This window comes from Plectropomus leopardus, chromosome 14 (assembly GCF_008729295.1).
Source record: "Plectropomus leopardus isolate mb chromosome 14, YSFRI_Pleo_2.0, whole genome shotgun sequence".
Lineage (NCBI taxonomy): Eukaryota > Metazoa > Chordata > Actinopteri > Perciformes > Serranidae > Plectropomus > Plectropomus leopardus.
In genome coordinates, this window is record NC_056476.1 from 7643130 (window position 1) to 7670074 (window position 26945).

General features: G+C 38.8%; 1 protein-coding gene across 1 annotated transcript; it reads left to right on the top strand.

Annotated features, from left to right (window-relative positions):
• Positions 1 to 2812: 2812 nt before the first annotated feature.
• On the top strand, positions 2813 to 26945 carry rps6ka5 (ribosomal protein S6 kinase, polypeptide 5). Its single transcript, XM_042500819.1, has 17 exons — positions 2813 to 3065; positions 7218 to 7289; positions 7436 to 7654; positions 7861 to 7976; positions 8083 to 8184; positions 9569 to 9652; positions 9798 to 9901; positions 9995 to 10145; positions 10358 to 10519; positions 13978 to 14103; positions 15450 to 15583; positions 17155 to 17248; positions 19329 to 19499; positions 19827 to 20018; positions 23084 to 23243; positions 24134 to 24297; positions 25012 to 26945. Exons 1-17 carry the CDS (start codon positions 2996 to 2998, stop codon positions 25303 to 25305), a joined length of 2415 nt encoding a protein of 804 aa, XP_042356753.1. The 5' UTR covers positions 2813 to 2995; the 3' UTR covers positions 25306 to 26945.

Genomic DNA, 26945 nt, shown 5'->3' on the forward strand with positions numbered 1-26945 from the left:
AAAACTGTGAGGATGTGAATTGCATCAGTGATATATAATTTAATTATCCCTTTTTATGATGTTATCATGTTGTTAATAACATAATTTATTTATTCAATTTTCTTTTCCATAATTATGTGTTTAAAGATGCAAATCCAAATCCAAAAGATGTAGCAGGATTTAAGGACAAATTTAGATTTCATTTTTTTAAACGTAGTTTAATCTCCATCTCTTATGCACCCTTGCTACCACAAGCGTTTCTCACAGATATATTAATTCTGGACATCTCTGAACCTATACCGTTTGGATTTGAAACAATTTCCTAAGACTATGTAGCCTACAAAAAGGCAAAATGCAAATACAGGCAGGCTGACTGCACAACATTTTTATTTTTAAATATAAGATCACAAAATCATCAGTCTACTACAACATTGGCATTTGCCAGAGAAAATAATCATTTAATAATAATAATAATAATTTAGACATTTTCATGATTCAGATGTCTTCTTGTTGCAGTTCTACCAAAGATATATTTCTCCTCTTAAATTCTGTTAAAGCCCCAAATAGTCTGTCCAATATTTCACTAAAGCAGAATGGAAAGACAAATGGAAAGTTTTAAAAATCGATCACAGCACAAAGGTGACACCCTGTGTACAAATTGGTGAACTACATTACATTTACCTCTCTTGGGGAAATGGCTTCTACAGGTATGCACAGGCTGCACTACGGCTGGTTGTTGCTGAGTGTCCCTGAAATTGACTCCAGGTGTTAGGATGGACAGGGATGATAACAGACTGACGATAAAGCTCCTGTCCCTTTATTTGTGCAGCCATTCGTCACCAGCAGCACTTTGCATGATTTTGCATTTTTTCCAATGCAGGTCGGCACTTACAAGACTCCTAGTAAAGTGAACACATCTGTTTCCTCCAATTAAAACATAAAATGAAAATGACAAAGCAAAAAAGGTGAAAAAGAAAAAAGCTAAAATCCACTTCAACTCATTATATAATCATGACTTTAATCTTTGCTACCTCAGATATTTTTACCTCAACTAACAGGAACTGATCACTTTCCTGATATGCTGTTTCTTGCCCAATAATTTACTGTGTCTAACTCTATTTATCTTTCACTGCGGCAAAACAAGATGCTGGTAATTGCTGTTGGAACATTAAAATTTCATAAAGGTCATTAAATGTTATTCTAGACGTGTGCGCCCCCAAGTTAATGATCAAGCTGTGGCCTTAACTAAATCGTGTTAGCACAGTGGTCTAAGAAGTACTGAGAAACTTTGCTGAAAAAAAAGAGTGCCAAGAGATAGAGTATCAAATTACTATTACTGATGCAATGTTGTGTAATACATCAATAGTAAAACATCATGTTATGTCAGATAATCTTTTTTTGTAAAATTTTAATCTCCAAACTAGTAACAGCTCTCTCAAATCAATGTTGGAGTGAAAAGTGTTTCTAAAATGTACTGCAGTAGAATTATGAAACAATTTAAAATGGAGTACGCAAGTAAAGCAGTCCCTTGGAATTGTACTTAAATGTACTTGACTAAAGTTGGTAACTCTCCATTACTGTGCTAGTACTAAAACTTCTACAAATGTTTTGCTTATTTTCTAATATAAATAAAACCCACCAAAACACATTTGGTTGTATTTACAGTACTATTCCCAGTCTTTGAGTGTAATTGAATACATTTACTGTATTTATGTACAATTTTGAAGTACTGATACATGAGTTTAAGCTGCTTCCATGGTGCTTACCTCTAATCAACTACATTTTTAGAGATGAATGTTGCACTTTTTATTACATTTATATGATAACTTTAGTTACTGGTAACTTTGAACATTTAGATTTTTAATACAACATATAAATCAACTTTTTAAAAAATGTTTTATTCATTTGACATGTAACATAAAGATTATACATAGAATAAATAACATAGAGGAGATGTTTACATCAATATTCACAGACTTATCATACTTTAAATCTTCTCATGTCCATATGCAACAATAATACTACATCTTCAATGTTGATATTATGCCCCAAAATACACCCATTAGCTCATTACACAACTCATACATTACCATTTATGATCCAATAGAATAGAATAAAAAGCCTGTATTGTTATGTGCAGGATACAATGAAATAAAGAGTGCATAAAAGTAAAAAAAAGACACATGTTGCATGCAGTATTAAAATAATCAGCATGATGCAAAAACCACATTTTAAAAGCGATAGCTATGAAAATGCCAGTCAACAAATTGTCCAGTCCATAGTATGTATTGCACAAGCACAGTTAGTTATTGTCATATAAAATAACAGTAATAATAATAATAATAATAATAATAATAATAATAATAATTGCCAAAATATCTCTTTTTATTAGTCATATATTAAGTATTTAAGTTAGCCCCACCTCTACTAGCTGCAACAGGTACATGTATCAAAAATCATAATCCCATAATATAACATAAATTATTTTGCCATGGATCCGTTTGTGTAATGAGTGATATACTTTGGGTATATGCAGATACTCACATTTACGTACTTTTACTTTGGTATGGTTTGGAGATACATTTTTAATGCGCAATTGACTGCATATTAATTTTGTAACTCCTGACCTTTGACAGAGCGTGTACGAGGGACAAGTGAAGGCAGCATGAGCGCTCTGAGGGAGGCGGGATCATGTGTCGCAATCACGAAACGAACCAATCAGAGCTCACATTTTCTCATAGCAACCCCAATCAGAGAAGAGGGACTGTCTGGTTGCGAAGGTAGTGGTAGTGGTGGTGTGGAAGAAGCAAGTGTTTCCTTTGGGCTTGCTTGCTGCTAGGTTTAGTAGCAACATTTTGTCAATTTATCTGTCAAGAGTGGCGCCTAACTAAACAGGCGTTTAATTATCTCGCTTAACAATTAGTTTTTTGCATGTTTATATTGCAAACTAGCTCGCGAGGTGAACGCAACCTTGTCTGAAAAGCATCTTTGAACATAATTGGAACACGAAATTACGATGCCATCCCCGATGGAGGGATCTTCCAGAGAAGGTGACCTCTTTACTGTGAAACTTGAGCTCAAAAATGGTAAGTTAGCTGCAGTTAAACTTTTAAATGCAGTCATTTTTATTTAGGGAGACACGTGCCCCCGGGGGTAATGTTAGCAGGCTAGCTTGGAGGAGCCAACTGTCACTGTCAATGGGCATTTGTATTGAACGCTACCGTTAACGTTACTCAAGTCCAAAAATGGCAGAGGAAGGCTAACGTTAGCTCTTTACTTGTAAGGCTGCTGCTATCTCACGCAAACTAACGTTACCTAACCATTTTTCTACGGTTAGCTAACTGCAATAACCGTGGTCAGCCCAGGTAATAACATTAGCTTAAGCTTGTTGTTAATATGTAACGTTAACCAGGCTATCTCAGACCATCGGCAGAGATATTCAGCAAGTTTTTGCTACTATCAACGCATCAACTTAACGGTAATTACTCGTTATTAATAAGTGGGGTTTTCAGTTTTTGCCTGGTTTGTTAGCTAACTTCTCCTTAGCCAACGAAGAGCAGCTGCAGTGCTGTCAAGTCTCAGAAATCAACGTTAGCTTCCCTCTGCACGTTATACAGGAGTGCACATCAACAGTAGGCACTGTTTGTTAGTGCAATAATGATAAACTAGTAAATATCTTCATCTCATGGTTAGCCTTGTACATTATTCGCCCTAAAGGTAAAACTGGGACTTTTATTTTTCCTTAAATGATGCTGCTGCTAATTGCGTACAAAATAGGGGTGAGAATCACCAGAGGCCCTACAATATGCTGAGATTTGCAATGACACATTCTGCAACATATTGTGATGTATTGATTTTTATCAAATTATATCTCTAAAAGAAAACTTTGTCAACATCTGTTTTACATAAAAATATCAAGTTTTTACTAACGTGTAATTTGTTTAATCTAGTTTAATTATGTTTATTGCACTAATTGATTTTATTATTATTGTAGGCTACCAGTATTTTATTTTGTGTTTGTACAACATTAACTGTGTCCAGTGGACTGAAAAGTAATCCATTTCATTATTCTAGTTTGCTACCAGAAGTTTAATTTGCAATTCCAACATTTTGGATTTATTTAAGATCATTATCTTACTTAATTGTATCTTCCTTGTATCATTATAATATCGCCATTCAAAATATCGCTATACTATGCTGTATCAATTTCTTTCCCACATCCCTGGTAAAAAGTGAAAGACTGTTGTACAAGCAGCAACTTAGAACATGACTCCAAAAGAACCAACAGGAAATACAGTTATAGTAATGTTGCATTCCCCAAATATTTATGGTTGACACTTCAGTGAAGGTGGCTGTGTAAGTAGATTTGCAAGTGTACTGATTTACTGCAGACGGCTGCTGAATGAAGTTGGGCTCTACTTCAGCTGCAACTGGTTTATAATGACACAGTGCTGCTGTTCAGGCTGCAACATGACTGTGCTGCACCCCCATTTACTGCCCTGCCCCAAATATGCAGTCAGTCTAGTTATCACTGGCACTTGTTTTTCTGTAGCCCTGCCCTGGGACCCCTGCTGTAACATTTGACCTAGTGGTGACAGGATAAACCTACTTATTAAGTCAGAGCATTAGTCTTCCTCCCACTTAATCAAGATGTTTTTTTTATGGAGAAATGATCTGCAGGGGACATACTTGCTATAGTTTGATTAATCCTAGTCATTTTTGTGTTATTGCTTTGTACGGTAGAAAGGTAGATTTTCCACTTTTCCAAATAAATGTTTGTTGAAATTTAGTTGCAATTAGATGTTGGGTGTTTAAGTTTAATTATTTAGGAATCTAACCAAATTTCACTATTCAAGCAAAGCTTTTCATTGACATTTGTCCCCTGTAGATTGAAGAGGTTCCTCTTGTGTGGCAGTAAGGGAATCATCCGGTCGGACACCTATAGTCAGTCTATTTATAAACACCGAAATCAAACTTGGCCTTGGCAGATGAGCTTGACAAGGGTGTTATGCAACCTGAACCCCTGACTTCACATTTGAAGGACGGTGTTGTTGTTTTGAAATGATACAATAAGTGTCTAATAGTTGCAGCATTTCTTCTCGTGCGTAATGGGAGAGGCAGCGGAAAATATTAAATCAGACGCTTTAATTGCTCAGTAGCCCATTTCTCAGTGTGAGACAGGAGGAATGTGTTCACTACAATGGACATGCATGTCTAAGAGTGTGCTATGCTCAGCCAGCTGTAGCGGGAGGCCATGATTTAGAAAAACACGAGGAGTCACTGACGGTGTGTGCTGAATTCACTGAAGATCTCTGATGGAAGATAATGACCTTTTTCTGGTTAATGTAGCAAGTTTGCCTGCAGTTGCATGGAAGACTATCTCATACTGTTGCATATTTTTTGAGAGATTGAGTCAGTTTTTTTTAGCACATCTCCTTTTTTAGATCTTTGTTTACATGACAGAAGTTTGCTGATTATGTATGTGTTCCTCCCAGTACTACCAGTCTACTGCTGTTGGCTATGCGTTCATTTAGCCACCATCCAGAGTTTCCTAACTTGTCCAGTGTTTTAAATTGCTGATCCTCCAGTTTAAAACCCACTGAAACCTTTTAGCTTTGCAGAGTTTGATTTCTTTCGCCTCAAAGCATCATTGCTCAGAGCCTCTTTGTATCAAAATGAAATGCAAGATTACATTATTTATAACATGTGCACTAGTTAGAAAACAAAAAGCACACGGGACTATAAAGTGATGTAATGGGCCTTCTGGTGTCCGGCTTTTTGGCAAGAATGGTTTAAAACAGCTGATCAGTTACAAATGTGTATTCACAACTTGGTGCTATATACAGTATTCAATAGACAATGAGAATGACCTCACTTATTTTGAACCTAAACTTTTATAAAATAATGGATGTAGCTACCATGACATCACCCACTGGTTTGTGGACTCCTTTTTTGAAGCTTAGAGTCCAGCATTTTGACTGCCAGCATCTTAGCTTTTTGGAGCCAGAAGTGACCATAAAAGTGACCATATTTTGAAGACTTTAGCAACGCCTTGCAGACAGACTGTCACTCAAGCGGCCCCACCCTTAAATATGCATAATTTCAAACCTTAATCAAATGTTAACAGTTGATTTTTATAACAGTTAACTGCCTGTGCAGGTGTCATGAATATTTGAATAAGATATAGAGACCAAAATCTTTTTTGTACCAGGCAGTATATTTTTTTATTTCTGCTGTAATTTTTTTTTTTTAGTTTCACAACCCCAGCAAAATTACTCATTGCAGTATCACGATTTATCCCGTTCGGTCCGATAACATCTTGAAAGTCTGGAAGAGCTGCAAGATTAAATCATTTTATTCTCATCCAGATTAGCGGAGTGCTAAACTGGAAGTAGCCGGCTCATGCGAGTAATTTCTGAATTTCTCAAGTTATTTTTTGGCTTCATGTGCCACTGAGCTGCTATCATAGGAATAAACCGGTACTGCCTTCAATGCTGGATTCAGGTCTTTGAATATATCCACGGCATTGACTCAAATTGCAGTTCAGTTTTTGGCACTTTTGCATTGACATCATTTGTCAGCCTTGAAAGTTGACATTCGATTTTGACCAGACGCTAATATTTTTTTTACCTTGTTATCACATAGGAAGAGAAACATCTTTACTGTCGAGGAAGACCAGGATTAAAGGTGGTCTAAAGAGTTACAATACATTTTTGAAAAGAACCAGACCCTTTTCTGATATACTCCCAATTTATGTCGACAACCTGTACGTATTCATTTGATTTAGTACAAATTGTCAAGGCATTATTAGTGAATGGCTTTTAGGCCATGTTAGTTCTCAGTGTGGCACCAATCACAGTAGGCAGGAGATTTATAATGCAAGTGCAAACAGCAGTGCTGTCAGTGCTGTGAATATAAACATAAATATCTCAGATAAGCCTCAGGTGGTCAGTCAATGGAAAATTACTGAATGTGGAAATATTCTTTTGTTAGAGGTCTAGCTACTCATTGATGTGTCTTTTTGTACATGTGTGAAAATATGCTATTGCACATCATTTTCTGAGCGTGAATAACCCTTTAGGGACATACATGTACTCTGCTCATCTCCAGTAACATGGTGTTTATTATTTTTTTAATTACTTTTTATTAGTTACTTTTTTGTTATGTAAATTGAGATGTTTATCTGATTTTGGTTGGTTGGTTTCTGGTTTGTAATATTTGTTTCCTCTCTGGTTCAGCCAACCTGACGGGCCACGTAGAGAGGGTGGGCATTGAAAACTTTGAGCTGTTAAAGGTACTGGGAACAGGAGGTGAGTGAAACCTGTGACTTAAGTCTCTCTCTGTGTTGACCAGAGCATGACGGTTAGTTTGCTTGCCAGTCTGGCATCCGATATTGTGTGTATTTTGAAGCCTCAGGTCTGAGCTGAACTTTGCTTTTGTTTATTTTAACCACCAGCATACGGCAAGGTGTTCCTGGTGAGGAAAGTGAGTGGCCATGATGCAGGGAAGCTGTATGCCATGAAGGTTTTGAAAAAGGCCACTATTGTGCAAAAGGCAAAAACTGCCGAACACACGCGGACGGAGCGGCAAGTGCTGGAGCACATCCGCCAATCTCCATTCCTCGTTACACTTCACTATGCCTTCCAGACGGATACCAAGCTGCACCTCATTCTTGGTGAGGATATTTTATAGGAAACTGCCTCCTGTGTAATGTCGATACAAGAAAAATAAAAGGTTAATGATTTGTGAAAGAAAAAAGGTTTCCCCAGCTGAGTTAATTTATATAAACTAAAATTTAGGAGAAGTATTTGCACTTTTCCAAAGAGCCCACTTACATTAATTTTGATGAAATATGACATGCACAATCTTTTTTAATCACAGATTACGTTAATGGTGGGGAGCTCTTCACACATTTGGTGCAAAGGGTGCGATTTAAGGAGCAAGAAGTAGCCTTGTACAGTGGAGAGATTGTGTTGGCGCTAGAACATCTACACAAGGTAACCCCAGATTCATCACAACCAAGGCCTCTTGTCTGTTCAGAAGAGCTGTTGATGCTCACATGCTTTGTGTTTCACTTACCCCTCTGTCATTTTCGTTTTGCAGCTTGGGATTGTCTACCGGGACCTGAAACTTGAGAATATTCTGTTGGATTCAAGTGGTCATATAGTTCTCACAGACTTTGGCCTCAGTAAAGAATTTGATCAGGTACAGCATATCAAAACAGAAAGTGTTGAATATTCTCAATCCTTAAAGTGATAACCCACACAGTCCCAATGAAGCTGATTAGCAGAGTTTTTGTGTGTTAAACTGGGGCATTCACTCATATTCCTCAAGAATCTCTTTAAGACCTTAATTTTTTGTCGTATATTCACACTTCTCTTAATCAATATTCATTGAAATATAGAGGGCCATCTCTTTGGAAGCACCTATTTCCATCACTGCAATCAACATCTACATTATCATTAATCCCAAACACCTGAAAAGGACTCTAATTTGCAAAGATTTATAACACTTTATTGATTTCTTTTTAATACATCTCATCCTGCATGCATGAACCTTTCTCATAATTTATACATTGCTATCAGTTTTGTATTGCTGATTAGTCTTTAAACTTGCAATCTTTGTTTTTTTTTTTCTTTAATTGTTTTTTTTTCTTTTTTATGCATGCTTGTTGGAATAATCATTACAGATTATTTTGTAGGTGAGGTATCTTCATAAGCCATTTTTGGATTCTCCTGCCCTGTGTTCATATTTTCCTAAGCCCCTTTCCCAATGGACAGAAAACTCACTAATACCCCCTAACACTGGGCGACTTTATTTGAAGTAGTTACAATAAGCATTCAGCAATAGTTACAGATATTTATGTGCTCCAGCCCATTCTTGATCAGAAGTACAAGAAACATTTGCTCAAATACTGTTCAAAATCGGCTCTGAGTTTAAAAAAAGAGTGACTGCATGAGAAGAGATGAAAAAAAGAAGTAACCACTGTAACATTTTCACTGGCCTACATGCTGCTTTCTACGGTTTACTGATCCTGTTTTTTGGCATGTCTGTGACATCTAACATGACACACCAGAAAAACTAACACACAAAAAAAGAGAAACAGAAAGGCATACTCAGTCTGTTGCCTATTGTTAACAGATTTCTGCACACTTACAAAAATGGCACTTATGAGCTAATTATTTTTTTATACACATGTATGTGCAAATAAAGTAAACTAAACTCCTAACAGATAATGAATACATAAAAAAGCAATCTTATTCCAAACTGAAACCGACATTGTTGCTCATTTAGTCATGAATATTTGAGGTTCCCTGTGGAGTTTTCTTGAAAACAAACAAACATCATGGCCATATTTAGTGTTTCTTAGGAAAACATATCGTGTTTATCCTTGAGGGGAATGCACACAAATGTGATAAATGCATTTGCTTCCTCATACAACATTGGCATTTAAAAGAAATTCTTAAATTTTCCTAAAACAGTCCTGCCCACTTGCAGGCACAGAGAAGAAGAAGATCCCCTGTAGTTTTTTTTCTTTCATATCTGGATTCTAAAATGTTTCTATTGATTTGTGTTTTTGTTAAAACAGGTTGAACGGGCGTTTTCTGTCTGTGGCACCATTGAATATATGGCTCCAGAAATTGTGGAAGGTGGAGAGTCTGGACATGACAAGGTAACTTTATGTTTTATGCTGTTGTGCTTTTGATGAAATCAAGCAGCTCAGACTCGCCTGTCTGTATTCCTGTGTGCTCCCCAGTGAGATTTTTCTTTTAGTCTGTTTAGCTAAAATCACGGGTTGTTGCTTTCATGTATTCCAGGCAGTGGACTGGTGGAGCCTCGGCGTGTTGATGTACGAGCTTTTGACAGGCGGCTCACCCTTCACTGTTGACGGAGATGAGAACTCGCACACAGACATTGCCAAGTATGGATTCTCCCTGATCATCAGCCACAGCTTGCATCTAGCGTTCATTTAGTCACTTCACAACTCTGACCATATTTGTCTCACACATCACAGGAGGATTTCAAAAAAGGATCCTCCTTTCCCCAAAGACATGGGACCTCTGGCCAAAGACCTCATCCAACGACTCCTCATCAAAGATCCAAAGACGAGATTGGGCTCAGGTCCTAATGGAGCAGAGAATGTAAAAAAACACCCGTTTTACCAGGTGGATCTTCTTGCTTGTCTTGAATATTTCACAATATTTAGAAAAACTAAATGACAGAGTGGGCTGTGACTTCACATATGGGGCTGCCCTGAGTGAATAGCATTTAGGACATTGGTTCCCAACTGGTCCAGCCACAGGGTTCAGTGTTTGTATAAGCCATGTTAATAAGGATGGGGATGAACCACACTTTTTTCCCCCTAAACTCTCTTTAGAAAATAAACTGGGAGGATTTGGCAGCCAAGAAGGTGCCTGCCCCATTCAAGCCTGTGATCCGGGACGAGCTGGATGTCAGCAACTTTGCAGAAGAGTTCACAGAGATGGATCCCACCTACTCCCCTGCAGCTCTGCCTCAGAACTGTGACCGCATCTTCCAGGTAGGAAAGTGTGAAGGGATGTGAGTATTTGCTGAGTGATAAAACGAAGTCAATAGAGGATCACGATAAAATTTATGTCAGCAACGATGATAAACTTTGGACTTTTGTACTCGATATGAGTAGATCCAACAACAAATCACACAGCAGGTTTGTTTTCACAGCCAAAGAGCTCATTATGTGAAAGTGCTGAAAGTGAACTCACATTATCCTTTTCAAGTTTGGATATCTCTGAAACGATGAAGTGCTAACCATGACAGGAAACACAACAAAGAGTTACAAATGTAATGATCATTTCTGGAATTATTTCACATTTATTTATTAATTTATTATTTGAAATGTATTTTATTATATTCATCTTTCACTTGGCAAGCTACCTTTTAATGTTTTGTTAAGGCAGATAAAGCATGTTTGCAGAGTTAAATGTTTACTTTAAATGCTATTTAAAGTAAACATTTAAGTTTGTTTTGTCGTGAAAAACCTGGAAAAGTCATGGAATTTGCAAATAGCAATTTCCAGGCCTGGGAGAAAACAGACATCTTTTCTTTTAAAATTGCCCAAAAAATTTAAAGAAAAAAAAATCACCAAAATATTTTCTTGAAAAAAAAAAAAAAGAAAAAAAAATGGCCAAATTGAATTTTTAAAGAAAACTTGTTTTCTTTAAAAATCTGCAGGAAAGTAAATACAAAAAACAGTTCCAAAGTTATAATTAAATATTCAGTTGATCCTATTCTTAATTTCTTAAAAATGATTTATATTTCAAAAAACTATTATATCGTATGAAAAAGAACCAATAATGAGTGTCGATGGTCCTTTCAGAGAATGTATGGTCTTTGAAATTTGCCCTAAAGTCATGCAAAAGTCATGTACATTTATTGGTAAAAACCTGTATGAACCCTGTTCTTAACTTTTTATCATAGCAAAAGATATTATAAGCCAAGCCATGTTTGCACACTTAAACACTTACTGTTTATGTTAAAATATATAGTAATTATAAAATATTATTAGGTTTCGCTAATGAGCCCTCGGGTTCCTTCAGGCTTCAGTCATTTTTAACATACTCTTCAAACTGGCAGCATCATGATAAATATCTATGTTGATCAATATGGAAAAAATTATTGTGATAATTTTTTTGTGCATTTCGTCCAGCCTTAGTTTTAAGATAACCAGGCTATTTTGTTGTTGTGGCTCATTGTATTTGTTGTTTACAGACAGAAACATTCCTTTGTGCTGCTTGCAGGTTATTGCACAGGACAGCATTTCTATTTGCATTTGCTTTGTGCCGATGTTTGTCTGGGCTTTGGTTGCAGGCAGTGTGAAATGTTGACACGGATGAAAAATTGCATTATACATTATCCACTTTTTGTCTGTGACTATATTTGACATACTCCACAGCAATTGAAGTAATCAAGTGAAGTTTTGAATGTCCTCAAAAGGTTGCTGTAAGTCAACATGAGTCTGTCTGTGTGCACTGGTATTCAAATTGACTAAAGAGTCTTTTATTGAAGTAATTGCTGCCATATGCAGCTCTTATTGAAGTAACAGATGTGAATGACTATTTTTGATGTAGCTTTGAACCATAATATGGCCCACAACTCTGTGCCAGCTGATGGCTGTCTGATGTATTGCATGAAATTTCAACTCTGATTGCCTTCTGGATCCTTGAGCTCGGTAGATCAATAGATCCATTAACGGGCTTCTCTCATGGAATAAAAGGTTACACTTTGAGAGCATCACCACGTCTGTCTCGGTTACGCCTTCAGTCTTTGATTGCCAACTTCATCTTGGCTTTTTTCGCTCTCAGCTGCCATTCACATAGTCTGAAATTTTGTGGTCTTTATAATTTGCAAGCCTAGCAATCTCTGAGATAACGACAGCAATCCCAATTTTAAACCGTGCACTTGCTCCCCCACGGTGCCTCACAAAACAAAATTAAAATTGCATTAAGAGCGCCAAGATGTAATTTCACAGCAGAGCAATCAAATATTCAAGCCCGGCAATTTAGGGCATCTCATTCATTCACCACCCATCCTTCCGTCCATCCATGGCTGTCACTACATACCACACAGCTGTGTGTGCGCCGGTGAAAAAGGGAGAGAGAGATTAATGCCAGCTCAAAGCTTTGGGCTCCCCACAGCTGGAATTAAGCGGGCAGCGCTTCACAATGACAGGTCTAACAATAGGAACAGCTGGACAGCCACTGTCACTCACAAATGAACAGAATCTGGTTTATTGTGGAGCTGACAGGCTGCTTTGACATAAAACATCAGAAGTTTAACAGTAAATATTAGCCACTCAAGGATTTCATGGGCTGTTTTTTGATTGTTGCAGCCTGACAAGCCATTCTAAAGCTTTTCTAAAAAAATAAACACAAAAAAAGCAATGCATGTTCAGACGTTATAGGCTCTTTTTTATGAAATTGAAGGGGGCAAGTGAAGATTGCAAAAATGGTTGTGATGCTGTCACAGATTTGGAGGTTATTATTATTCAGTCCCTCCAGGATTTTGTGGGCTGTTTTGGGGATGGTTGTGGCCTTAAATGCCTAGTTTCATTGCAGCTTTTCTAAACATTTTGATGCATGTTGTGGTGGTTTTTGCTGTGAAATTAAGGGGGCAAGTAAAAATAGCAAAAATAGTTGTGATGCCATCTGAGATTTAAAGGTCATCATTACAAGCATTCAGTTTTTCCCACAGAATTAAAATCTATTTGCGATGGTCGGGGTGTTTGGGGCATCGACAGCTTATCGCCAACGTTCAGATGATGCTGTTCGCAACTCTGGGCTACCGTCTTCGTGAGCCGCTCTCCTCCTGCTCTCCCAGTTAGCACAAGCTAACACAACACAACGTAATCTCATCACTGCTTATCATATTTTTGGCGCTTGAGCTGAAGCCTCGCAGCAGCGCTTAACATCAGACACCAAACTGCTAATCTCTCACCGAAACAGCTCAACTCTGTCATTAGACCTCGTAATAACCGTTGAATAATAATAGCTGTGCGATGGTTACAGATAGCCTCATTACTGTGTGTGTGTGTGTGTGTGTGTGTGTGTGTGTGTGTGTGTGTGTGTGTGTCAGGCACAGAGCTCCAGTCCTGCAACAATAGTCTCATGATAATCTGAGAAAAAAGGAAGAGGTGCTGAGTGAATCAATACGCAGCTCTACAATGTGATGAGATTTTACCTGTTTTGATAGTCAAATCGCAGTTAAGTTGGAGTCACTGGGCAAAATTTTGCACAATGTGCATGAACTGTTGGGATTGCAAGATCTTGGAGGGACAGAATATTAATATTAAAAGACAGTGTTTATAAATGTGTGTTGTTTATAAATTGCAGTCCAATCAGGGAGATTTTAATGCTGCAGGCTTTTAACTTCAGCAGCGGCTGTTTCCTTTCCCTCTGTCCTTACTGTCCAGCTCTCCCTTTAAAATGTAAACACATAGAGTTCATGTGTTTCTGCGTGCAGGGCTACTCTTTCATGGCCCCCTCCATCCTGTTCAAGAGGAATGTGGTGATGGACGACCCTGTCCAGCTGTGCGGGGGCTCTGAGAGGCCGGGCTCTGCTGCGGTGGCCCGCAGTGCCATGATGAAGGTAAGATGAATGGACTTGGATCCCCCTGCACAAACACACTTAAGCTAATGGCTGCTGTCACAGACAGATGAGATTTTTTTCCCTCCTCTCTGTTCCACTGGAACCATCTTTTTACTACTGTACTTGTTTTACTCACTCAGATTCAGATTGAGTTTTCATGAGACATGAGCCTGTTTATTTATCATGTTTGTTAATGAATGCATTTGTGTATCTGTGTAATACTTTTTGAGATGGTGGTGGTGCATTGCTTTTGTGGGGTCACTGGGTTTCAAGCTTTCTCATCAACATCCTGGGTGCCTGCTGGTGTGACGTTTTAAGTGATATGAAAATTTGCTGTTTGCTGTTTTCAACACTTGTTGTCAGATTTGTTATATTGGTGATAATTAATATTTTAATGCTTTTTAGTCAAGTCAGTATTTAATTAACAAAAAAAGTGCTATCAGCATTTTGGCTTGTACGTGAGTGTGGTCATTGCCTACTACTCATTTAGTGCTCACACACTTTTGAAAGAGGAAGTTTCAGCCGAGCAGTCAGGCAACAATGTGCTCCATATGTGCTCACAATTCAAATAAGCCTCAGCTCACTCTGCTTTACAGGTTTCTATGTGATTTTCTCAGAGGCTAGTTAATAGTCTTTCGTCTTGTCTCGAAGTAATATTAAATATATTTTTATATAGATGTGGAAAATCTGGATTTCTCTAGAGTTTGGCTGTCATGTACATTCACCACTTCCACTTTTTTCTTAACTGAATTTTGATAACATTGCACAATAAGAGAAGTCTGCTGAGTTCCTCCTAAACTAGTTTTCACAGACTGCTGCTGATCACTGTGTGGTGTTAAAAGTTTTCCGATCACAAAACAAAAGAAAGTTTGATTTTTTTTTAATGTACATAGAATAAGCAATATATATTTCAAAAAAGAACAAAACAATAACAACAAAAAGACACAACAGTCAGTATAATTCATGGTTCATCCTGTTGTCAGTAATTATTGAATTAGGTTGCATGTGTAATATGAATTTTGCACACAAAAAGAGCTCCAAATTTGAATTAGATTTAATAAGAAATGTATTTCTGACCCCCGTGAATTGTGTCTTTAAATAGAGAATGAGACATAACATGTAATGTTAAGAAAAGTGTACAAAATGTTTTCTTATTCTAGTCAACATAAATTGAGTTCAAATGTAATCTGTTTTAACACAAAATAATTTAAAACATTTTGATGGACTCCATTTTTATTGAAGAGGGTTAAAAAAACAAGCTCTTTCTTTAATTTAGGTCATTTGCAACTGTGTAGACACTTTGGTGTTGCCTACACCAAACAACTAGTTTCTGTTCCTCTCTGCAGGACTCACCTTTCTACACGAGTTATGAGATGGACCTGAAGGACAGTGCTTTAGGAGAGGGAAGCTTCTCCATCTGCAGACGGTGCACACACAAGAAGACTGGACAGAAATACGCAGTCAAGATTGTCAGCAAGAGGTACAAACTCAAACCCTGCGTGCTGACGTGTTGTGCTTTTAGCTGTGTGGCTTTAATAGTTTCAGTCAGCCACCCTCCTCCTCTTCCTGGCAAAACCTGGACCCTTGTCAGCTAATATAACAATGTTTTCTAAAACAGATTGATACAAATATTGTCATAATTTGACTCGATTGTATAATTTCTCTGATTTTATTTTCCTCAATAATCTGTTTGAGGTCTGATGTAGTTTAAATTAATTGTAAATACATTTTTTACAATAATGTATTTAATACATTTTTCTTTTATCACAATCGTGGTTGTTTTTTGGTCGCCACTGCTACAAAACAAGCTTTGATAAAGTGTGTTGACTGCAGTCCTACACAACACTCCTACACTCCTCCACTGGCTGTGTGGCACCAACTATTATGGCTCTAATAAGAGGAAGCCTCAGTGGGACAATCTGCCTGAAACAAAAACGTGTTCCAGAAATACAGACAGGCACATTCGCATAGTAAGTCACACTTTGCTCACAGCGCCATGTTGTTTACTATGGAAGCCAAATGTGATGAAAAAACAAGATACTGTAAGTTATTATAAGAAAACTCTTGAAATGATGAGTTAATATCTTAAATGTATGACCAAGTATCTTAAAAATGTGGGGGAAAAAATAATTTCTTAAAATAATGACATAAGGAACTCGTGAAAAAATAGTATTTCAAAATAATAAGTTAATAAGTCAGTTATGTGTTCCAACCTAAATATAATAAGAAACTTTCTCAAAATAATGAATTATTATATCTCCAAATAATGAGAAACATTCACAAAATAATGAGAAAATTTCTCAAAAGATTGTCTGATAATCTCAAAATAATGACTTGGTTTCTAAAATTAATGAGTTAGTATCTTAAATTAATGCAAAAAGTTGACAAAAATGAAAAGCTTTCTCAAAATAATGCTTAATTTTCTCAAAATAAGGACTTGATTTCTCAAAATGAGTTAGTATCTCAAAATAATGCTTTCTTATCTGAAAATAATTTGATAAGTCATGTCAAGTTTCTCAAAATGGATTACAGGATGTTTTTTTCCTGTCATATTGGTGGAAATAGTTTTCTAACCCTGCGTTAGTTGGAAGTTTTGGGTAACAAAAAAAAATCAGTGGGGCTGCAGCGCAAATCTGCATTTAAAAATGGATTTTATGCCTCTGAAAAAAAGTGAGAACAGAGAACTTAAACTTGTAGACTGCTCTTGGAAAAAAAGAAGAAAAAAAGCCCACAACTGATGGTCAGGAAGTGATATTGTATAGTTCAGACAGAGTGTAGGAAGTTAATTGCTGATGTTCTGTCTTTTTTTTTTAACCATGGTTGTTGTTTTCTTGGTAAATTATGCTGTTGTTATTATTTACTGATATGTTATGTAAATTCTGCATAATTCCATAAAGGTTTTCTGGGTTAAGATGAAATTTTCAGTTCAAAACCTGTAATAGGATGCAGCATCCACCTTCTGAAAAGTCAGTTTTTCACTCTGCTGTGTATGTGTGTATTTATGTTGTATTTTGTGACAGTTATCTGGCTTCCTGCTTGTGTTTGCTGTAGGATGGAGGCGCAGACTCAGCGGGAAATAGCAGCCGTGAAGCTCTGCGATGGCCACCCTAACATTGTCAAGTTGCATGAAATCTACCACGACCAGGTAGAGTTAACCAAGGTGGAAACGTTAGCTACCATAAATTCTGTTTTGCATGGATCTCTGCGGAGCCTGTGGGGACTGCAGCCTTATTAAGTCCTTGAACTGGAACAAGGCAGATTAATGGAGAGGCTGGAAGCCCTCAAGGTCTTTCTTTATCTCTTCATGTATTGTCCCACAAACATCTCTCCGTGTGCTCGATATTTCACACCAATCGTATTTTTAAACTGCAGCTGCACTAACATCTATTTTGTAGCACCGAGAGGAAAAAACCTAGATTTACTCGTGTTGCTAATCGAGCCGCACACTCAAACCAAACTAAGTGTGCATGTGCTCCAAATGTACCTCGGATGTTGGGAAGGTGTGTCCGTGTGGTTGACTGTGTACAGGTTCATTAGCCGGAGTCCTTCAAGCCCAGGAGCACCACTTTAGTCCTGATGAGCTCAGTGGGGTTATTACTGTACCTCAGAGGCCTGTGACCCAGATCAAAGCAGCGCTGCCTCGCCTCGCCTCAGCCCAGTCCTGCCTTTGTTCCCCAGACCCAGCACTAATGAGAAACTCTACCCCGCCGCCCAGACACATTATTCCCTTCCCACTTTGTTTGCCCCCCTTCACTTTTACTCAACACCGTTACAGTTTGATCTCAACATCATGGGATCAGGGATGGGCTGCTATATTAATAATGCAACAGAAAAAAATCTCATCAACCATTTTGCACATTCAGCTGTTTTCAGTGCAGTGAAAGCAAGACAGGTTTTACATTAATAAACAAACTTTTTATTCTTTGTTTAATTGCAAATCTATAAGAGTGTGTGCACCTGCTGTTCAAAGCATGTCAAAGAATTAGGGCTGTACCCAAATCAGAAGCCAAATCAGATTTGGCAGTTTAATACAAACATTTGACCTTATGATGCAGTCTCTTTCTCACCTTGTGCTGCTGCTTGCATGTCCGCTGTGGCAAAGAGTAGCGTGAAAGTCAAGAATACTCACTCCTCAGCAAAATCTGAGGGCCAAAACGTCCCCAGTCGTACACTGCACGGGAAAAAAATGACTGCTTGACTTGAAGCAGTCTCAGTTGATTATTTGACATCTGCAACTGATGATCTGAGTCTTTGACTTTTAAGGGGCAGCCTCACAGAGAATAAAGGTCGGGAGTAACAGAGGTTGGTGAGAAGATAAATATTATGGGTCAAGTCAAATTAGATTTGCCTGTTCAATACAAATATTTGATTGGCCCTTTTTTTATAGAGAGTTTGAGAATTTTAACTGGGTTTGGCGGGATGGTCAGGGTGACATTGGTGTTCACATTATAAAGTAAACAAGCCAAGTTAGCCCTCCAAGCTAATGCAGGCTAACTACACAAATAACAGATTTGAAAGGTGTAACACAATTTTTTGTCAACATTAGTTAACACAATAGTTTCTGGCTTTGGTTTGATAAGTTGCTGTGAGCTGTAAAATCACAATTTCTTTAATTTATTTTTTTTAAGATTATTTTTTAGGCTTTATAGAGTTATGTAATAGGACAGATGATTAGAGTGAAAGGGTGAAGAGTGAGGGTAAGACTGAGGTTGGACTCGAACCCGTGGCTGCTGCAGCAAGGACATAGCCTACAGGGGCCGCCTGCTCTCCCAGGTGAGCTTCTTGGTGCCCCAGTTCGCCACTTCTGAGCAGAAGGCAGAAGATGACGATTATCTTGGAGCTGAACCAGACTAAGCCTCTCTTCCTCCAGGCAGCTGTTTTCTTCTCACTCAGACTCACCCTGGGTCTGAGTCCATAGCTGTCTGTGCATGAGAGCAGCGTGAAAGCAGGATGCGCTCACTCTGGAGCTAAATCCGGGGAACGAAACATCCCCTTAAGTACACTGACTGGAAAAAAAAAAAGACTGCTTGCTTTGAAGGGGTTCCTCGATTGATGATTCAAACCTTCAGCTCTCAAGTGGCAGCCGTAGTAAATTATCCAAGGACATTTCAGAGAATTTATGGTCATGAAAATTTACCTCAAAGTCATTGACATTTATAGGTAGAAATGTGCATGAACCCTGTAAATATATTCTCTGTGTGTGTGTGTGTGTGTGTTTGCTGTAGCTCCACACATACCTGGTTCTGGAGTTGCTCGGTGGAGGGGAGCTGCTGGAGAGGATCCGCAGAAAGCAACATTTCAGCGAAACAGAGGCCAGCCGCATCATGCGAAAACTGGTGTCGGCTGTCAGTCACATGCATGACGTAGGAGTGGTGCACAGGGACCTTAAACCGGAGGTATTGGACATAACACTCAGCAGGACTGTTGGCTGAAATTCTTTTCTATTTGAACATAATTTGTGTTTCTGTGGTGAACGCAGAAACACTGGACCATAAGCTTTTAAACAGAATTACTGTGTTTTTCTAAACTTTGTATGATCTGTCGTATTGTTACTCTGACTCTGTAATCTTCTGCAAAACAAGAGTAAAATTGTTTGACCCCAACGAGGGTCAAAAGCAGCTGGTCAGCCAAGTCTTGATGTCCAATTTAGTAAGCTCTCGAGTGGACCATTTTTGCAGAGCAGAAAGAAATGATTGCTGTCCGTGTCTCCAATTGCTTCACAGAACCTGCTCTTCACAGACGAGAGTGAGAACTCCGAGATAAAAATCATAGACTTTGGCTTTGCTCGCCTCAAACCACCAGACAATCAGCTCCTGAAGACTCCCTGCTTCACCCTGCAGTACGCAGCACCGGAGATACTCAAGTATGACGGCTACGATGAGTCCTGTGACCTGTGGAGTCTGGGGGTCATTCTGGTAAGTGGGTGTGGGAGGAGCGTGTGTGTGCGGTTTCAATTGATGGAGAATCATTCATTATTCAACTCAACATTAACCTACTTGGAGGCATTTGGCTGTTACTCAGCATAAGTGTTTTAATTTGTGGCAATTTGAACAGAAATTGTAAACATAATGACCGGAAAGAAAATGTACAGTAGTTTCTTTCTACAAAGTAAATGAAACATTCACTTAATGCAGAACAAGTGATCAATTAACCAATTTTAAATCAGCCTGTCACCATTTTGATAACTGATTAAGTTATCAAGTGAAGAAAATACCAAACAATTACTGGTTACAGTTTTTAAAATGTTGACATTTACCTGCTTTCTCTGCTTAAAATGTATAACTTTAAGTATACAATTTATGCGATTTAGGAAGTACATTTAGAGCATTATTTTGGAATTGGAATTTGGTGCATCTTTATAAACTATCACAATAATTACTCACTTAAGAAATACTTAAATCAATAAATAAAAACATCCATTGATGGCCCTGTTCATCATGATGATGGATAATGTGTCACTGATGTTGACAAATGTATCCATATCTGTAAAAATTCGAGACATTGTCTTTGAAATTCTGGGCAGATACAAATGTTTAAAATAACCATTTGGCTGTTAGCTTATAACAATGTTTTTATCGTTTTTTGTTTATTTTGTTTTTGTTGTTCTTTACTCCTCCTTTTGTGCCGAGGTAACAATAACGTACACACTGTACAAAAAACTGTTTAAAGGTTATTCAGCCATTCATTACAATGTATTTGAATGAGCACAAATTCAGCCAAACAAATAAAACAATCTCTAAGATACCTTTCTTAGACATGATTTTTATTTCACATTTCTACTATTTATGCCGTAATACTCTTCTCTAATATCTAGTTTTATATTGCTGTGAAAACATCAACGAATTTCTCCTTCAAACAACTGTATTTATTCAAGTTTCTCGCCAAAAACAACATTTTACAAGATTACATTTGAACACATCATGACAGCATTATAATTTACCTTCGCCCAGTACTTGTTTTTACTGACTACAGCCTGACTGCATCATAATGTGACTCATTGTGCGGCCTCTGTGAGGAGTTACTTACGGTCACCAGCTTCTAACAGCTAATGTTAGCCCGCTCTGCTCCTGATGATGTCAACACTGATTTGTTGTTCACGATGTAGTTTTATTAGGGAAACAATAGGGTGCATCCCCTGATGTGTCAGTGGTGACTTTACTGCCTCCTGTAAATTCACAGGATCCAAAGGTCCCACAGACAACAGGACAATGTTAGTCTCGAGCCTTGCTTTTTAGTCTACGCAAAATTGATGTGACACAACAGAAAAACATTAGCCATTACCATCAGCGAATGCCATCCTATTTGCTGATCGGCTGATGGCAGTCAACAAGGCGAATATTGGCCCCTCCAGATATATCAGGACATGCCTAGCAAAAATGTATGTTGAGAGTATCAGGATTTCATGTTTTGATCCCAGAGTGTATAAATATTTTAGAATGTCTGACATACATAGTGACAATTTATAATTCAAACACAGAATGTTAACATTATTTTTTAAATATTTTACATGCTCAGGTTAAAAGTTACTAAGGGTACTTGTGACCCCACATCAAAATTGAACTTTTAGTTTGATGACGTTGATGCCGCTCAGTCAGGAACAGGATAAAATAACAGATATTTGATTAGGTATATTCAGGAGCATCATTATGTGTTAACAAAAACAGACCTACTGAAGACTATCACGTTCCACAATGCTCCGGCAAAGTGACCTGATTATGTAAATGTATCAATTATAAAAATGTTTTTAAAATCCACAGCTCCTAGCTCCACTTAAAGTTGTTTTCATAAATATGGTAACCGAAGCATTTCTAAAACCAAATTAATGTTTAATCATGAGCTCCATACAGTGATGATTTGTTGATGTTATCCAGCTATGGTTTAAACATTTGCAGGCCATTCTGATTAAGCAATCAGCTGTTATTTTTACTGATTTTGGCTGTAGTATTGGCTCACTGTGTGTGTGTGCGTGCGTGCGTGCGTGCGTGCGTGCGTGCGTGCGTGCGTGTGTGTTGGGGGGGTTTATGCATTTGAATAGGCACATGCATGTATGCATGTGTGTGCATGTTCTGTTTAATCTTATTTGCATGATATTCATCTTCCTCTCTTGTTCAGCGCTGCAACCTTCAGCATCCTGTGGTGAGCTGACACAGTTTTAACGCTCACCACAGAGTGAAGAGCAACCAGCCCGGCTCTCAGAGCTGGTTAAGGCTACGCTGATATGAAACGTTGCTTCCCGGTAGCGGAAATGTCATCCTAATTCAACCTTTTTCTGTGCAGAGGAGGAAAATTAAAAGAAGAGGTAGAGAGGAGAAGGAGATGGCACACGGGGGGGGGCGGAGAGTTGGGAGAGAGATTTCTATACTCGGCCAGTCATCCGTACAGAGTCTAGGCTCTCTGTGCAAGTGTTGTTTTGCACCGACGCCCCCTGGGGGGTTATGGGAGTAGTGTGCCTCATGGAGCTTTGATGAAATGGCTACTGACAAGCTGTGTGCACAATGCCCTGGAAGCAAAGTGAGCAGACTCAGAGTGGGAGGGAGAGAGAAAAGCAGAGATCAGGATAGATCCTCCACTGCCAAAAGGGCTGTTCCCAACTACTGTCATTCTAATGAGAAATCTGAGGGCAGACGTAAGCAGGCCAAGGTGAGAGTATCCTGTTCATTCAGCCGAGCACACAGCGCTCTTCTGTTTAGTGCTGGTTCAACCACGGTCAACAACATGCAACATAAAAGTGGAATAATGTGGACAGTCGTGATCGGTCAAGAGCTCTTTTAAAGCATGTTGTTATTTCAACAGCAGATATGTTTTAACACTAACTTCCCCAGTTCATCTTAGGCAGCATGATTAAAAAAAACAAACATTTCCTGTGCTGCACTGACAGGAAAAAAAAAAGTTTATTTTCTATATATACAGTGTAGATATTTAAGCCTGAAACTCGATTCATAGTGTTTTGACAACACATTGTTTTTCTCTCTGTTTGCAGTACACCATGCTGTCCGGTCAGGTGCCTTTTCAGTGTCAGGAGAAGAGCCTGACCCACACCAGTGCTGAGGAAATTATGAAGAAAATCAAACAAGGAGATTTCTCTTTTGAAGGTGAGGCCTGGAGGAATGTGTCCCAGCAGGCCAAGGACCTGATACAAGGTAAGGAAGGAACTGGTGGCTTGTTTTCAACCACTAGCTGCATGACCTTAACCTCTTGTCAGTGGAGTGATTTTGATAAATATATAGCAGTGTGTATACCATGCTCTGCTAAACTGTCAAGAGGAGGAGTTAAAAAATATCTTATTTACATCTAAAAAACCAACACAATGCAGAGGTCGAGTAGTTTGCTCATGTTAGCGGGATAACATTCAACAAGATGCAGTCCAACAGATTTTGTTCTTTTTAGATTTAAAAGTTAAAAGTTCAGTGAGCAAAAACGCCTTTTTCTATATGGCTGCAATTGAACAGAATAAACTTTCAGCGTCTCTGAAACTGATAGAAGCAGAAAGACATTGTAAGCAAGTTCTGAAGAAATGGTTAGTAAGTAGTCTGTCATTATAGGGACCATGCAAAAACTAATTCAGTGTTGTCCTTTTATGTCTCTTTTATTTCTGTATGTGATCATGGACATTGTATTTCTGCCTGTCGGTCTTGCCAGACCTGACATCTCGCCTTCTCAGATGATCACAATGAAAATGAGCCTGTGGCTTTATTTTGTAATTTAATCCCCTACAGTTGTAGGTGTATGTGATAACTCTAAACAGCATTAGAAAACACTATGAACTTTAGTTGTTGTCTATAGAGTTGGCGTCTGTTTGAAAATACCTGTTTTTGAGTGACAGCATGTCCAAAAATAGTGAATCTTTTCAAAGTTTGGATATTATCTACCATTTTTGTTACCCATTTGTTTACATTTGGATTCCAACTTTGAACTTTTCACCCACAGTGACTGAGCTACCTGAAGAGGAAATCACTTCCTCTATGCGGCTCACCTCCTAACTCGTTTATTTTGAACGCTAAAGGTAATTATCTGCGTCTTGTTCCCGCAGAGCTGCTGACGGTCGACCCAAACAAGAGGATTAAGATGTGCGGCCTGCGTTACAATGCCTGGCTGCAGGACGACAGCCAGCTGTCCTCCAACCCGCTCATGACCCCGGACATTCTCGGCTCCTCCACTGCCTCCGTCCACACTTACGTCAAAGCTACCTTTAATGTAAGAAGTGACCTGCAGTGCATGCTTGTTTTTAGATTTAGGTCAGTAATTCTCTGGGTCAGGAAAACATTAACGGAGACACCAACCATGTCAACACACTCAGCTGCTGTGACATTTTGTAATGGTATGTAGAGATATAGGTGATATGCTGTGGCTAAAGCCAGCTGAAAAACAAGGTCATGCTCATAAGATCAAAGTCAAATCTACCAGCTAATCAATGTGAACACACCACCAACTGGACAGGGGTGGGAAACTTGCAGGTACGTTACAGTGTGTTTGTCTGTCAAAGTGATAGGTGGCTTTCAGTTTTTTCAGTCATTCTTAAAAGAATTCAGTCACTGGTGGAAAATATTCGATTAGTATGCTCTCTGGTTGCAGCCATAGTAAAAACAGTTGTTGTTGATCAGTATTTCACGCCTGAAAATTGATTTTTTTATTGATGAAAACACATTCGATAACATATTTTGTTGCAAGTAGTTCAACACACTGCAGAAAAGATGAGGGAAATGCAGGTATGCACTGATCTGATGCGCTGAATTGGCATCAGCCCTTTTTAAGCACCACTTAAAGATTAGTGCTCGGTATCAGCAGATTCCCTGAAGTTGAGGAATGGGGATGAGTACCAGGAGACAAGGAGCTGGATCAGTACTTCCCTTTGAAAATGAGAGAGAAAACCTAATAAGTGCCTCACCAATCCCCCTCTTTTTGTCGCAGGCATTTAACAAATGTAAGCGGGAAGGTTTCCGCCTGCAGACGGTGGACAAAGCGCCGCTCGCCAAGAGGAGGAAGATGAAAAAGACAAGTACCAGCACAGAGACCCGCAGCAGTTCCAGTGAGAGTACCCATTCCTCATCCTCCTCCTCCCAGTCTCAGGAGAAGAATTTTCCAGAGGGCAACACCAAGCCGCAGCCCTCCAACAGCACGCCCGTCAACACACCCGGGGCCCTGGGAACGGACTCTGAGCACCAACCAGCGCATCCAGCCTTTCACTTCTCAGAAGGACAGTGAGACAGCGAGAGGAAAAAGGGAGATTCAGACAGTTTCGTGACCTGCGGGATGGCTCGGACCAGTGTAGAGACGGCTCTCTTCTTTTTCTCTCCGTCCCGGGCAGCTCTCTGCCTCTGGCTCAATTGCATGGACGTCCGCACGTCTCCAAAACCAAGCATGCAGCAGGAGCAGCAACCGTCACCTCAATATCAATCAATCATCACTAGCAATAGCCGATCCCTTCTCTTTTTTTCTCACTTGCACACACACAGACTGTGTCAATCAGGGACTGGACCAGGAAGAAGTTGTCACCAGTGTCCAAAATGAAAAGGGCTGCTCTACCGCCCCAGGTCCAGAAAGACAGCGGAGAGACATCTTCAGTCTCGTCATAAGATCGCAGCTCTCTCTCTCTCTCTCTCTCTGTCCGCTCCATTTACCTGTCTTTGTCCAGAGGTTTTAAAGGGAAAGTCGCAGTGTTTACATCACGGATGCTTTTTATCTTATTGTCAAAGGGAGAGAAGAAAAGTAACGAAATGTGGGTCCACTTCTCTTTTCTGGGAAGTCTCTGCAAGATGGAGCAGGCTATTTATATGTGAATTTTACAGACTGAGATTTATTTATGATAAGCTATATTGTTAACTTATTTATGGTTCAGACTGATCTGAAAAGAAATAATGGATACAGTGAGTCTTTAAAAAAATAGACATTTTGTGTGTGTGTGTGTGTGTGTGTGTGTGTGTGTTATCCTATCAGCTGAAAAGACTGTTTCTATGTCGTCAGATGGTTGTTCATTCATCTTTGTAATCATCAAAAGAGGTTATTGAGACACAGATACGTACACATTGTAAGACTGTTATAGGCAAGAAGAGATTAACACCATTAGCTAATTGTTAATGGTCGTCAAAGTTATGTGACCAATAGTCCTTTGGACTTGGAGAATAATTTATGGAGGCTGGTGAATTTTAGGAACTGCAGCTGTGTCCAGTGGTCAAAAAATCCTTGTTTATGGGAATAAAATAAGCGTTAAAGTGTAAACATCTTTTTATAGGAACAACCAAATGTGGATGTCATACGTTTAGCCAAATATGTGTTTTTTTGTTGTGCGGGGAGCACTGCTTCCCGAGGGGATGTGACCGTACAAGAAGAGCTATATTTAGACGCATTTTTGCCTCCGATGTGGGAGTACTTCAAGACTCGCTGCTGTTCCACACAATCTGATCCTTCCAGTCAGTATTTAGCCCAGCAGTTGATTTGCCTTGTGTGGTACAGACTTAATTGTCTCATTATCACTATGACCAATTGGACTGAGCAGAACGCCCCAAACGGAAAATTGTGATCAGCTTAGTGTGAGGTGAATGCGTTAAGGAGTTTTCTGAAGATGCCAAAGGGCAGCTTCCTTTTCAGATGAGATGAAGTGATTTGATAATGTGCCAAAATGCAATTAAATCAGGTAATAGACAGGTTTGAGTCTATAAGTTAAGAGGTGGTGATACATGTGGACATTTTAATGCAATAGACAGGGTTCCCACTGAAAAACCTGGAAAAGAAGGTAAATGTAATTAAACAACTGCATTTTCCTAAAGAAAAGTCATTGGATTTTTAACCCTTTGAAACTTGAGCAAATGAGATCAATTTCTTTAAAAAGGGAAAAAGGAAATGAG